A 14,249-nucleotide genomic window follows, 5' to 3' on the forward strand; every position below is an offset into this window, starting at 1 on the left:
AAGGTAAATATCCCAGGAAAAGAAAGGAAAGAGGCCTCAAAGCTTCAGAGAGCTTGCTGCAGTGACTGAGGCTGCCTGGTGAAACGCTGCACACACCGTGAGCAGAAAGCAGAGGCACAAGAGATCTGAGTTAGAGCAGCAGCAGGGCCAGGCAGTGATTAACAAGGCACTAATAGCAACCACAGCTTTGGTGCTTGTTTCATTTGGGATGATCCAGGAGAGCTCCAGCCTGTGACCCGAGGGAGAGCTCCTGACCCTGGTGTCTCCAGGGGACAGAAGCCTTTAGCAGCACAGCCCAAGGCCTGAGGAGGGGCTGGAGATGAGTTGCCAGGGCTCAAGAAGCCCCCTGCCCATTACCCAGTGACCCCAGCCACGTTCCTGTGACAGTGATTTGGGTTATTTGAGTTATTTGGGTTCCCAGGGGAGCAGCCCAGCCCTGAGGCTGTGGGCTGGCATCAGCTGCAGTTCCCACTGTGCAGAGAGCTGCAGACTGGGCAGGGTCTGCACTGGGGTTCTGGGCTGTCCCAGAGCACCACATCACCAGGCAGGGTGTCTCAGCTGCTTCCAGTGCCATGGGAAAGCACCTTTGCTCCTTGGCCTCCTCAGCCACACTGTCAGTGCTGGGGGATGACAGGCAGGTGCTGTTCTTGCTGAAAAATTCACTGTACCCAAGAAGTTAATAAACCTGCAGAAGAGATCTGTTGTTTCTTAAAGACATGAAGTGCTTGGAGTTGTGCAAAAAGATCTTTTGCCACTGTTTTCACAACTCCCCCAGACAAGCACATGCCTCACTTGGGAGCACCTTCCCAGGCAGCAGCACTGAGATCCCAGTGAAACAGGGCTTAGAGTCCAAACCCAAGTGAAATCCATGGACAACCAGGTCATTTTTAGGAAGATGGGTCTTGCTGTGACCAGGGATCACCTTGTCCTGGGAATGCTCACCAAAGCTGGTCTCTCTAACTTGCCAGTCATGGAAAAGTGTGTTAAACTCCCACTTTTACTGAAATGCCTGTAACAACTCCTTGATAATCCCAGTAATTTGGTTTTATCTACAATGTGCTTTTAAAGTAAAGGGATAAATACAATCAGTCTGCATAAAAGGTAGCTATTAAGGAGAAGGCAAGTTGTACAATAATAACTTTCAATTAAAAGCCCTTTCTCACTACTTCTGCCGCTGTGGGGTCTGCAGATTTTCCTTAAAACTTTTGAAGGATGCCTGGGCTTCTTACAGGCAGCCATTTAACCTCCGTTTATGAAGAAATAAAGCAAAATTGATGTTGATTTTGGCCTGCATTGGGGGATACTTTTGCAACATAAAAGCCCTTTTGCCTGCAATTTGCAGAGCAGCCCTGTCACATGGATGAGGTCTGATACTGATAAAGATAAAGCTTTATAGCTGGGGCATTTGCAGCTAACAGCAAGCTAATGCTACATTTTCATTTTGATGCAATTAATGTTAATGTCTGCTACGAAAATTGTCATTAAATACCATTTTAAAATCCATTCAATTTGCATATGCAAAGCCCATTTACTATCATGTAAAATACACAGTGCTGTTCATCACGTCTTTTCTCTAGAATTTGTAGCTGTTATTTTTCTGGTAGTGATTATTTTCTAGCTCTTAAAATAAAAACCTAATGTCTGGTCCAGACCTGCACAGAGCAAGAAACCCCCCTGGGCTCCAGCAGTAGCAGGACTTTGAGAGGCTCTGAGCACCAGTTTGTGCTGGAGTTGCACTGGCAGAGAGAAGCTTCTTTGCCTCTGTCCTGCTCCATTCCCAACTTCTGCCCAATGCAGAGCAATGAACCAAGTGGGAGAGAGTAGGATAAAGAACTTTGAACTGATCTTTAACTCCACCAGTGTATTTCCACCAGTGCAGACAGGTAGAAATGCTGTTGCTCTGGTTTTCTGACCCTTGGTTGCCAATTTTCTGGCTGACAGCTCTTCATATTCCTTTAGATTAAAGAGTTGGCATTGAAGATATCTTTAAGAGGCTTCAAGCCCATAATACTACAGGTGAAATGAGGCTGTGTTGTGGCACGTATGTTACATTCAGGCAGTTGATTATCTGACAGGAGTGTTGTAGGAATGTGCTCCCTGTTGATGGAATGACAAAACTATCCTTTGTCTCCTTAAAAAGGAAATAAGCCCAGAAGTTTCTCTCCTCAATTAGGTAAAAAGACACATCATAGGATCTTCACCTCAAACTTAAGGATATCCAATTGGACAGAAGCCAAAAAGTCCTGCCTGAGCAATTTACTAGGAAAAGAAGAGAACAAATCATTTTTGTGGGGTGTTTTACCAGGAGCAAGAACCTCTTGCACCCGGCTTGGTTTTTCTCTGTAAAGAGTTTTGTTATTTTGCCTTTTATTACAACTTTTCTGTTTCCAACACTACCACAGAAGCCATCCTGCTGATTTTATGCCTTCTAAGCTAGCTGAGCTATCTTGGGGGTGATGTAAACCTCCAAGAGCTTATAAGACCTGGCTTGAGGAGACCATATATCAGAGTGGCATCAGACATGGATGTGATGCTGTGACTCAGCACATCCAGGTTCAGGACACTTCTCTTTTGGGTCTGTGGTAGCTGAGATTGGGGAGGGATGTGGGTGTGAGGGTATGTGTGGAAACCCAGGGCACCAGGAATATTTCTCTGTCTGCTCTGAGGTGCCCTCACCCCCAAAGTAACACTAACTTTAACCCTCATTCGTAGAAAAAGTTTCCTAGATGTCAATATAGACTAGAATCCACAAAAGTGTGAAATAAATTATAAAGAGTAGGGTAGGTGTATCACTTAGTGAAAAATTTAGGTTTTGAAATTTTTAGTATGTTGTAGATAGAAGCAAAATAGAGAGCACAAAGTGTCATCCTAAGTTTCTTCATGCTTCTTCCTTCTTCTTTGTAACTTTAAGTAGCATTTTGTAATTAAGCAAAAAAGTCCACATTGCGAACTCTTTGAAATCAGTTATTGAGTGAAAAAAAAAATCTAAGTGTTAGTTCTTAATTAGATAGTTTAGTCTTAAAAAACCTTGTAACAAAAAATTGTTAGCCATTTTGTGCCTTCTAATGAAAAGCTGCCAAATTCACAATAATAAAACTAATTTACAAATAAAAATTAATAAACAAAATTAAATATTAAAAATTAAATATAAAATATATAACAAACAATTTAAAAACAATTATAAAATATAAAATAAACAATTTATAAAATACAGAATAAACATTTTATAAAATATAAAATAAACAATAACTATAAAATTAAAATAAATAATTAAAATTAAATCCTAACACAAATTGCTGTCTCTAATATCATCGATCCAAACCCAAAAAAACAACAACTAATGCCCCCACAGGTAGGAAGGGATCATTTCATGCTGAGGAGGGCCCTTACCGTGGTGGCTTGCCAAAGGTCATGCCTGGGGGTGCCTTGCCCCCATATCTGAGGATGCCCTTGTCCTTGCAGCGGATGTCCATGTAGCCGTAGTACAGAGCAAACTCCCTGGCTTTGGTGCAGCCTTCATCCACAGCTGCACGGCCCATGGCCACGAAATCCCGGGGCATCACCCTCTTACGGGGGTGGGCCTTGGCCTTCACTGCGTCCCAGTGGCCTATGGCTGGAAGGAAATAGAGACAAAGAGGAGGCAACTTGGTTAGATCCTTTTGGGAAAGCAGATGAATGTGTGTGCACCGTGCATGGGGCTAAGGTTCGTGGCCACGAAATCCCGGGGCATCACCCTCTTACGGGGGTGGGCCTTGGCCTTCACTGCGTCCCAGTGGCCTATGGCTGGAAGGAAATAGAGACAAAGAGGAGGCATCTCGGTTAGCTTCTGTTTGGGAAAGCAGATTGATGTGTGTGCACCCTCATGGGGGTCTTGTGGGGCTCAGGTTCATGGCCATGAAGTCCCAGGGCATGACCCTCTTATGGAGGTGAGCCTTGGCCTTCACTGAGTCCTGGCGGCCTATGGCTGAGGTGGAAGGAAATAGAAAGAGGAGGCATCTCAGTTGGATCCTGTTTGGGAAAGCAGACTGATGTGTGTGCATTGTGCATGGGGGTCTTGAGGGGATAAGATTCATGGCCATGAAATCCCAGGGCATGACCCTTTTATGGGAGTAAGCCTTGGCCTTCACTGCGTCCCAGTGGCCTGTGGCTGAGGTGGAAGGAAATAGAGACAAAGAGGAGGCATCTCAGTTAGATCCTGTTTGGGAAAGTAGATGGATGTGTGTGCACCATGCATGGGGGTCTTGTGGGGCTCAGGTTCCTTTTGTGAGCTTCATACCCCATCCCACTGCTTCCCATACCCCATCTGATTTGGACGTCTTCTCACTCTCCACCCTGGCTTGCTCAGGATGTCTGATTTTACAGGGAAATTGTCCCTGAGAGCACAAAGCAGGAGCCCTGACAAAGTTATGACAGTGCCCAGGTGCATCACCTTTTGCAGGTGCATCCTCCCTGCTTGGGCTCTGTGTGAGCCTCTGAAAGTTTCCAGTGTGACAGAGAAACTTCACTGGTCACCAAGCAATTGGGGTGGCATTAATGAAAGTGGGTAAATGTTGGAGTTCTGCGCTTCCAGCTTGATGAGAAGTATCGAAGAGCCGTGGGAAGGAGAGGAGACTTCCTGCTAGCATTAGGATTTTGTTGCAGCTCTGTGTTTTAGGGACAGTGTCCTACCTTCAGGGACTCCTCCATCTCTCTTGTGCGTGTACATCCCATAGGTAAAATCAGGGCCTGGCAGGGAGTAGCAGTTTCTCATGGGCTTTCCAAGTTCTGGCTGCAGAAAAAGGAATAGAGAAGCATATAGAGCATTAATAGAGAAGCATAAAGACCTTTTCTGATAAGATAAAGCCCCTGAAAACAGAAGTTTGTAACAGAACACAGCCACAAATACCAGAAGTGTCCATTTGGCAAGGGCTTGAATCCCACTGCATGAGCACCACAGTGCAAAAAAGAGCTGAAGCCTAAAGAATGCTGAATTTCACACAAGTTGGGCTTTGGGTTCTAAAGAGACCTAGCCTTGCTGGAAATGGGGATCCTGACTCAATAGATATGGACTTGAAGTCTTCTTGTTTGGTTAATCTCTCCTTTGGTGGGGATGCCCAGCTGTGGTGTCTGCAGCTAGTCTTAACTTTACTTCAAGTTATTTCATTTCCAAACTGTGCAGCCTCCCAAAAAACTGACATAAACTTCCCCAGGCACAATCACAGGGCTGCTCCTGCCTGGGAATCATCAACACACAAGGCATGCTGGAGGAGGAGGAGAAGGGGGATGAAGAAGGGAGAGCAGAGCCTGGGCTTTATATCACAGAAAAAAACTTCAGCTCAATAACATAATTTCTATTTAGTGTTCAAATGAACTCTTCCCCAGCTCATGTGTGTCCCAGTCTGGTGGTGTCTGTGGGATTAACTGGCCTCCCCTCACCCTTTTGTCTGCACCCTCCCATCTCCACGGTGAAGTCACTGCAGGATCTATCTTGAAACTTCATTGCTGCTTGAAAGGGAGGGAAGGGGACAGAGCCTGGCACAGGGAAAGCTGGAGCAGAGTCCCAGAAGCCCTGAGGGCTCCTTTGTTGCAAACAGCCCTTCCTCAAAGCCATCGACCCAGGGATGTGATGCGAGCACAGCTGCATTTCCCCTCAAGCACAGGGAGGGACTGTCCCCTGTCCAGCACAAGGGGACTGAGTGGGGTTTTAGTGCCACCAGGGCTGCAGTGGCAGTGACAAACCCTGTGTGCACTCAGTGTGTGCCAGGAGCTCGTGCAAAGCACTGCCAGCTGGGATAAAGGAGCTTTCATTGCTGATCTGCTCCTCCTGTATTTACAGCTGTTCTTAGGGTGGTTGTCACTGGTGTACAAAGGAAATGGTGGAATGTTCCTCAGATACAGGAGAAAAGCTGTTTTCCTGGGATCACCTTCTGGTAATGGATCAGGAAAGTGAGGTCAGAAATCTGCTGTGGTGGCAAAGGTTTGTCAGATGGGAGAAAAATCACTGAGAAACTGCAGGACAGGAGAGAGGTTTGTAACCTGTGGCAAAGCTGCTTCCGGACCCTCGAGTGCAGAACTCTGAAATTACATTTAAATTTATTTATTTAAAGAGTCCCTTCTGCAGAGCACCTGAAAGTTAACACAGTTGGGTGTTTACTCCATCACAAAATGAGTGCATGCTGTTTCCTTTTATGATCAGGTGGCATTTTACAGTCACTTTGCACTGAATAAATAAAGCTGAAGGTGCTGGATAATTAATTAAAAAAAAAATCTGGTCCAATATGTTGAACATGGAGAGAATCTGTGCCTGAAGAAAAATCAACGAGCTCAGAAGACTCTGGTTGCCTGCCAACATTTTTTACCTACGAAAGCAAAGAAGGGGAAGGGTATAATCCACAATTACAGCCTTTCTCATTCATAAATTAGCAAAATGCTGTTTCCAGCTCCTGGGCTGGTTTCATTTGTTTGTCCTGAGGCATTATAGGTGTGCTCTGTCATAAAGCAGTGGGGAAACTGAGCCAAAGTTGATGCAGAAGGTCTCTTTTTTCCTTTCTCCCCCAATTCCAGCACCGTTCCCTGTGTTCAGGTTTAGCCTGTCACAAAGCTGCTTGGCTGGAATACAGATCTGTCTGACAGCTGTGCCCATCAGCAGACAACTTCATTAAACCTCATTAAGATGTCATTTCTCTGCCTTATTTCCCACCTCTTGGCTCTAATTAAAACCGTCTCTCTCTGCATCCCAGGCGGTCCTAATTTTCTCTGGGTACCTTCTGCAAGTTTTCTCCCTTTACGACCTCGGTGAGGAAAATCCAGCATCCTAAATGCTGTTTAACCAGCCAGTTTGGAAAAGACAGCTCTAGATCTTATCCTGAAGCATTCCCAGAGCACCCAGCAGAGATCAACACCTCTCAGGGCTACTAGAGATGAGTGCTGAGGCTTTGTTTGCTCTCTCAAACTGTCTTTAAGGGCTTGGCTGATGCATCCTTCCCCCTTGGACATGATAATTTTCCTGGTGTGTCTGGGCTGGGTTTGGAGGGTGCCATGCTCCCACTGGTCATGGTGGAATGCTGGAGGTGTTTGATCAGTGGGGATACCTTGGTTGGCTGAAAAATGAATGCTGTTGGGTGTGCTGAGTTATTCTGAGCCTTTGCTAGGTAGTTTCTGATCTCTGTAGCCCTGGGCTTGAGCCCTGGATTTGTATTTAAGTGTTGGAAAATGTTTGCTGTGGAGGAATAGGAAGGCTCTGAAAGGGGTCTGTTTCTAGAGGTGGAGGCATTGCAAAGGCTTAAGGAAGTGCAAAATTTTCAAGGATTCCAGGTTTTGTTGCAAGACTTATTTGTGTTCTGTTCCCTGGTGTTCATGGCCCAGCAAAACACATTGCATCAATTTTCTGAAGATGACTGAGAGAGCTGGGAGACGTGTCCACACCGAGAGGTACAGAAGGAGACTGAGATGTGGATTTTTAATGCCAGCCTCCACAGCCTTTCCCTGGGAGGGGATGCTGGGCAAATCCCTGAATCCTCCGTGCTCCGACTCAGCCCCATCCCCTCCTCTCTGCCTCTGCCCTGTGGACACCTGCAAACTCTGTGCTGGTGCACTTTCAGCCTGCCAGGCCCTGCCTCCTTCCTACCTTCTGTTCCCCTTTTCATTACACCCCCTTGTACAGTAAAGCCTCCCGTCACGCTGCCATTACTATTATTATTGCAGATTTACTGCACTTGCAGAGTGAAGTGATTGCAGTGACAAGGCCCAGCATTTTTCCCTCCTTCCCCCCACGACAGCTTGAAATCAAGCCCTTCATTTGCATTTACATGATCTTGCTGTGCAGCTTATGAGATCGGGAGATTTATTTGCTACTTAGCTTGATGTTTGATTACACTCTAAGAAGGCAGTGAGCTACAAAGTGCAGGGATACATCAGAACTGAGCTACTGAAAGCCTCTGGGGGACAGTAACTCAACATCAGGTTTAGGTAGATGAGAAAGGGAATGTTCAGTGTTTTGAGAAAGGCAAATTTGATGAGATTTTTTTTTTTTAAAGGTGGAAGGAAAAACTTACCTTTTTTTTTTGTGTGTGTGAGAAAGTAAAACAAGAATGTTGTTATAAAAACACACCTGAAAAATCTGGGTTTGTTAGTGCAGAAGAAATCCTAGCAGGGGCTGGTGGCTGCTGGGCTGCCTGGTGCCAACTGCTTGTAACTTCCACTCCCAAGAAGATTATTAATAATAAGTTGGCAGTTGTCTTCGAAGCTTTTCATAAGCATTAAAGGTCAAAGCCAAAGGAAGTTTTGCTTGATGGACGACCACAAGATCTGTCCCTGATTTATTAAGCTTCAAAGCATGCCACTGAGCATTAATAGTCTGTAATAAAGGGGAAACTGAGGCAGGGAATCAGTGTGCCCATGCAGGACAGCAAAGGGAATGGAGTTTGGACTGGAGAAAGAAGAGTGAGACCAAATCATTCTGGTCTTCTATAGCAGTGTAAGAATCTTTCTCTTTCCAGAGAAAAGGGTGATGGTTGGGCAAACTGCTGCCCTTGGAGTCAGAAATGGCAAAGCTCAAGGATCTTGCTGTGAGTTTAACTCCTTTCATTACAAATACTCCAGACAGATCAGCCACAGTACATCTGCAAGTGCAATCTCCACTAACCTGTGCTCCTCACTGATCTGCCCTGGGAGCTCCAGCCTTATTAGACACCAACCTTTGAGTGTCAGGTGTGGATTTGAACCATTTTCCCCTCTAGAAGGCGTGTTTTGTGTAAGGCCAGCAGCAGAGCTGTCCCCCTTGCTGGGTTAGAGAGGACAATGAGAGAAGGCAGGCAGCCCTTCCAGCCAGGCTCTCCTTACACAGCCCCTGGCACCAGCCCCTTGCCGTTTTCTTTCTCCCAAAAAAGCAGGAACACCAACAAGCAAGGGCCACACACAGAGTCAGACACAGAAACCCCAGTCCAGGCAGCACCCACTGTCTGATACACTCCCTGCACTTTCCAACTGTTTGCACTTAGCTTTTAGTCTTGAAAATTGCCATGAGATATGCTATTACAATTAATCATTAAAGACTTAAGAAAGAGTATACCCCATTACATAAAAGACTCCAGCGATGATCTTTATCCAACTTGTAAAATGGGCAGACTTGATGCCACTGAATAATTTCCCTCTCATCTGCACAAAATCATGAATGCAAGTCAGACTTTGAACCTGAAGTGAACACTGCGAGACCAGCTTATAATTACCAAAACTGAAAAAAAGAACAGCGTTTTCTAATGAATGACAAGCCACTAGGTGGAAATCTAATTTGGTCTAATTAAGCAGCCTTTGTGAGGATTTGTCTTTAGATGAAAAGAAGGAGCCAAAGAGATCTAAATGCAAATGAACTCTATCATTTTGGTTTTAAAGGGCCAGGCAGATATGAAAGTATTTGTGTACACAATCTTCATGGCTGTATTCACCTTCTAGTTTTCCATTGAAAAATCCTGTTTGCTCCAAAATTCTGAGACTCTGAATATTAGTCACTGTTTATGGAGTTAGTTGATAATGTGCTGTTGAAGGGACAATTTTAACAGTATGGCATTGCAACAGTTAAAACTGCCTTTCTCTGTAATAAGAGTGCTTCTTTCTGCTGTTTGAAAGTGCTTTAGATAAAAAAAAATAAAAAAGGGATGTTTTTTGCTAAGGAGTCAGCTCCCAGCTCTGCCACTGTGGATGTGTGGCACTGTATAACTCTCAGGTCTTCGGGGGCACCTGCTGGACCCTGAGCTCCTGCTCAGCTCCTCGGTGTCAGGATGAATTACTTCAGCATTGATAAATCACCAACACCTTGCCCAGTTGTGCTATTTCTGCTGATTTTGCCGACAGTCTCCACGCTGGGAGCAGCCAGGCCAGGTACAGCCCCAAAGGCTGAGACTCACCGAGGTGTTTGACTGTAATTGAGATGGAAATATTGAAAACGATCTTCTCCTGCTCTATTAAATCTGCTCCCGACTTTCAGATAAATCTGTGTCCGTGTAAGGTTTTTGTGCCAGCGCTGAAGGTCAAAGAAGCACATGTGCTTCTGTAGAGGGTGTCACAGCTTGTGAAGTTCACATCAGCTCTTGCCTGCTCTCAGTCCTGAGGAAGAAACGTGGGCTGTAGACAGAAGACAAAGCCTTTGGCAGGAGGGATGGGTTATTCAGGCTAAATGAATGTGCAGGTTAGAGCTGCTGCTGAGTGAGGTCTCACCTGTGCCTGATTTTTCTTGAGCTACAACCATCATTCACCTCTGAGAGACAGAATGGGCCTGGGATAGATTTGAGGACATGTAGGGACAATGGCAGGGAGGTTTGGGACAGCATGGGGTGATCCTGGAGCAGCTGGATGGAGAAGGACCTTTCTGAGTCCTTGTTCTCCCTATAAGCAATATCAATGGGAATATGGAGGCATGGATGGACAGATCAGTGTGGGAAAAACAGGAAAATAATTCTGTCTTTGATGTGGCAGCAGATTTGGGAGCTCAAGATATAATGTGGGCAGAATGGCATGCAGCAAAAAAAAAAAGCAACTTTGCCATCTTTGCTGTTGATTTCCCAGAAAAAAGTGGGGCCAGAGAGGATCTGGAAAGGATGTAGTGGGGTTGTCATGTCCCAGAGAATCACAGCCCTGGAGACACCTGCTGTGCTGCAAACCCTGAAGTTAAATTCTGCCAGGGAATGCTGTTGCTCAATGCCTGGCTTCAGTGAGGACACTGAGGTTTAGCTTAGAGAGGGGTGTGGGCTACTTGAGAATGAGAGAACATTCTCTAATTGTTAAAGAGAATGGACAATGGCTTTTTTTTTTGTTTGGTTGGTTTTTCTTTTTTTTTTTTTTTAAGGTTTGGTCCCCTTTCAGCACTTATGACCTTTTCTTTGTGTTTCATCCTTAATAATATCTGTTCTTTGAACCTCCCCATCTGCTACTTCAAGAAAAATCCCTTTATGTTCTCAAGACCAGATGTTGGCCCAGATTATGTCCAGAAAACTCATCTCAGTGAAGCTGCTGCTTACACCATGTAACTCCCTGCTGCTGCTCCAACTCCATACAGGTAATTTTTATTTGACTCCCCTGCTTTTGTATGGGTGCAATAGAACATACTAAGCTAAGTGCTGCCAGTATAGCCTTCATATAAGTCACACTGACATTAAAGGAGTGGAATTCAAGTGAGAATTTGACTGTGGGCCTTTCAGAGCAGACTGGATGTGACATTTCCTATATAGTAAAATAGTTCCCCAGCAGCACAGACCTCTGATTCTTAGGCCAAATTAAATCCCTGGCTGCAAATGAGATACTGGCTGCCTTGAGAGCTACCTGTTATTTCACAGCAGAATTTGTCTGAAGTCAATACACTTGTGGTACCTCCTAGAAGAAAATTCAAATATTTTAGATGAGGAGACAACTTGTTAAATTCAGGCGAACCTCTGGTTCAGGAATCTCTCGGCTTTCACTCAAGGAGAAACTCTAATCTCTGATCAAAGATGCAGGAACTTACCAACTTCAGTCACCTCATGTACAGAATAATCTCCATTTTCATTAGAGAATAGATAAAGTTTTTGCTGTTAAAAAAGGATGCTGTTTCTTTAATGTAATAAAACCTCAGCAGGACAGAACGTCTTTACTAGACTATCCCTCACTATTCCCACAAGAAATCAAATATAATCCTATTTAAGAAGCTTTAAATAATTTTGAGCTTTCATATTGACTTATTAAAATGCAGCTTAAAAATGCCTTCCTTGCAATCCCTTTACAAGGGTCAGGGATATAAAATTTGAAGAAATATGATTAGTAGATCAGTTGGAAAGATATGCGGCAGCTTCCAATTTTATTATTTAAAACTCCCTTTAGGAAGAAAAAGGTGATTCTGTAAAAAAAGTGGCACCAGCTCCCTGAAGGAATCCAGTCCTGGGGCTTCCAGTCCTGGCTCCTGCATTCAGAATTCAAGACTTGTGCCAGGTTTTTCTTAGACCTGAAGAGCCCTTGCAGCTGGGATAGAAGAGCTGCATTCTGTGTGCTCCTAGTCCAGAGAAATTGAGGCTTATCAGGCTCAGGCACAGAATAATCCAGGAGCACCTGTGGCCATTCCTGCCTGGTTCAGAAGACAAAGTGATAACAGAGATGCAAATGTGCCCCAGAGGACAGAGCCACTTCAGGGCCGAGCTCAGGTACAGTTTGGCCCCCAGAGCCTTTCTTTTAGCACCTGCAAACTTGAAGAGCTTTCAGATGTTGGTTGGAGAGGGATCAGTCCCTTTTTCACTTTCTAAACACCACTTGTTGGAATAGAAAACTACGGGATGAAACAAGGCTCCTGCTGTGCTGACTTGAGCTCTCTGCAGGGTGAGCTGTGCCTCCAAGCAGCAGCTGCAGACTCCACCTGAATCCTGAGGGGTCCAGGCAGAAATCTTCTTCCAGCACATTTCAGTCCAGTTGCCCATGTTCATTCCTGTTGAGCTCAGAGGAAGTGCAGTTCCCCTGGGACCAGCAGGGTTGTAGGGATGTAAATGATGAGACAATTTGACCCTGCTCTTGAAGAATATTAAATACAGCAGCCACTCAAATCGTGCTGTCAGTTGGGCACAACTCCCATTAAGCACCGAGGGCCTTGTGCTGATGCAAGAACCTGCCCGAATCATTTGCTCTGTCCTACAGCAAAATGTATTCAAGCTGCTGAAATGTAACTGCAAAACCCAGGGAGAAAAATCACACCCTGCCCATTACACTTACAGCCAGCTGCTGTGAAATCCTAATGTGTCAGGCTTTTTCCAGGAAATAAGGGAACTAATAACTTTACTCCTGCCTAAGGCTGGACTTTGGTCAAGACTGTCAAAGCTTCTATGATTTTCTAGTGTTTTTGAAAAAAAATCCATGATTTTGACATTTTGTGTGTGTGAGCAAGCAGGGAGCTGTGAGAGCTGAACTTGCCAGAGCTGCAGTGCTCAACCTTGGGTGCTCTGCAGGACAGACACCAAAGGGTCCTAAGCCCACTGGTGCCTGATTTCAGCTCCTGAGGATCAGTGGCAGTCAAACAGGGCTGACTCCTGCCCAGAGTTTTCTCCTGTGGCAGAAAAAGCAGCAGTGACACCAAAAGCAAGACCAGCAAGCACTGGAGAGAGCCTTAATCCTCCAAGAGTTGTCATGGGTTTTTTCCCTGCCCTGTCTTTATAATTTTCTACATTTAGGAAAATAATTGTGAAACTGGGCTGAAATAGAATGGGGAGTTGCTACCAATGCTTTAAAAACTCTCATTGCCTATAGGTTGATCTTATTAATGGTGCTAAAGACATGGCAGAAGTTATGTGGATTATAAATTATTCCTTGCTTTCTTCACTCTCTCTATATTTCTAAAATTCCCCATAATTCTACATCTGGCTCCCTCATTGCTTTCCCCACCAAATTTTCTCAATACAATTCCAGTTCTGCTTTGTTTTGCTGTTTTTCTCTCCAGTTCCCTTTTTTTTTTTTTCCTGAAAGGATAGAACATAAGGGGCTGGGTACTGCTCAGGTATGACATACATGAGCAGCCCAATTGCTTTCAAAGGGGCAACCTTCTGAGGCAACCAAGAGTTGGCTCGAAAAAGCCACTTCCTAATTGCATCATATTTGCTAAATCAGACATTTTACATGCTGAAAAATTCTCCATGTTCCCTTCGTGTTCAGCCATTACAAAAGGCTCCTGCTCTGCTGGAGTTCTGACCCATATTTTCCCTGCTGCAGTCCAAATTTGGTTGCTAAAAGGTAAAAAGGGGGGGAAAAAAAAAATCTCTGCCTCATCACATCCCTCCCAACCCCTGTTCAGCTGCTGTGGTATTTTCCTTCATTATGCTGCTGCCTCAGACTGTAAACCTCTCTAATTTCCTACATCGCAGCTATTTATTTAAATGCTAACTCGCATTATGAAGTGATAATCCACAAGCGCAGGAGATAATTTATGAAGCATTTAAATTAAGAGGAGCAGCTAATTGGGAGCATGTGTCTTATAAGCCTTGCTAACACCACAAAACTACAAATTAGGGAGAAAATGGAAGATATTTTTATCTTGCTTTTTTCTTTTGTAATGCACTGAGGAAAAATATTACCATACATCACACAAACACTGCTGCTCACAGAAGTCTTCTGTTGTTGGCTTCGTAGTTACTGGAACACACAATGCTCTCATTATTACAAATTCCTCATTATAACACACAAAATCATCTTTGCTCTCAGACAAGGTGGAATGAGGTGGGGTTTTCTCCAAATAAAGCGGAATAAATTTCCCAGGAAAGGTCCCCTTC

General features: G+C 44.6%; 1 protein-coding gene across 1 annotated transcript in view; it reads right to left on the reverse strand.

Annotated features, from left to right (window-relative positions):
* The window catches only part of CFAP77 (cilia and flagella associated protein 77), a 46,282-nt gene that overhangs the window by 20,386 nt on the left and 11,647 nt on the right, over nucleotides 1–14,249 (reverse strand). Inside the window, exons 2-3 of the mRNA XM_031057297.1 lie at nucleotides 4,669–4,768; nucleotides 3,391–3,613 (exon numbers count right to left, since the gene is read on the reverse strand). Of these exons, the coding sequence (XP_030913157.1) occupies nucleotides 3,391–3,613; nucleotides 4,669–4,768 (323 nt within the window). The remainder of the gene's footprint in view (nucleotides 1–3,390; nucleotides 3,614–4,668; nucleotides 4,769–14,249) is intronic.

This window comes from Geospiza fortis, unplaced genomic scaffold (genome assembly GCF_000277835.1).
Source record: "Geospiza fortis unplaced genomic scaffold, GeoFor_1.0 scaffold27, whole genome shotgun sequence".
Taxonomy (NCBI): domain Eukaryota; kingdom Metazoa; phylum Chordata; class Aves; order Passeriformes; family Thraupidae; genus Geospiza; species Geospiza fortis.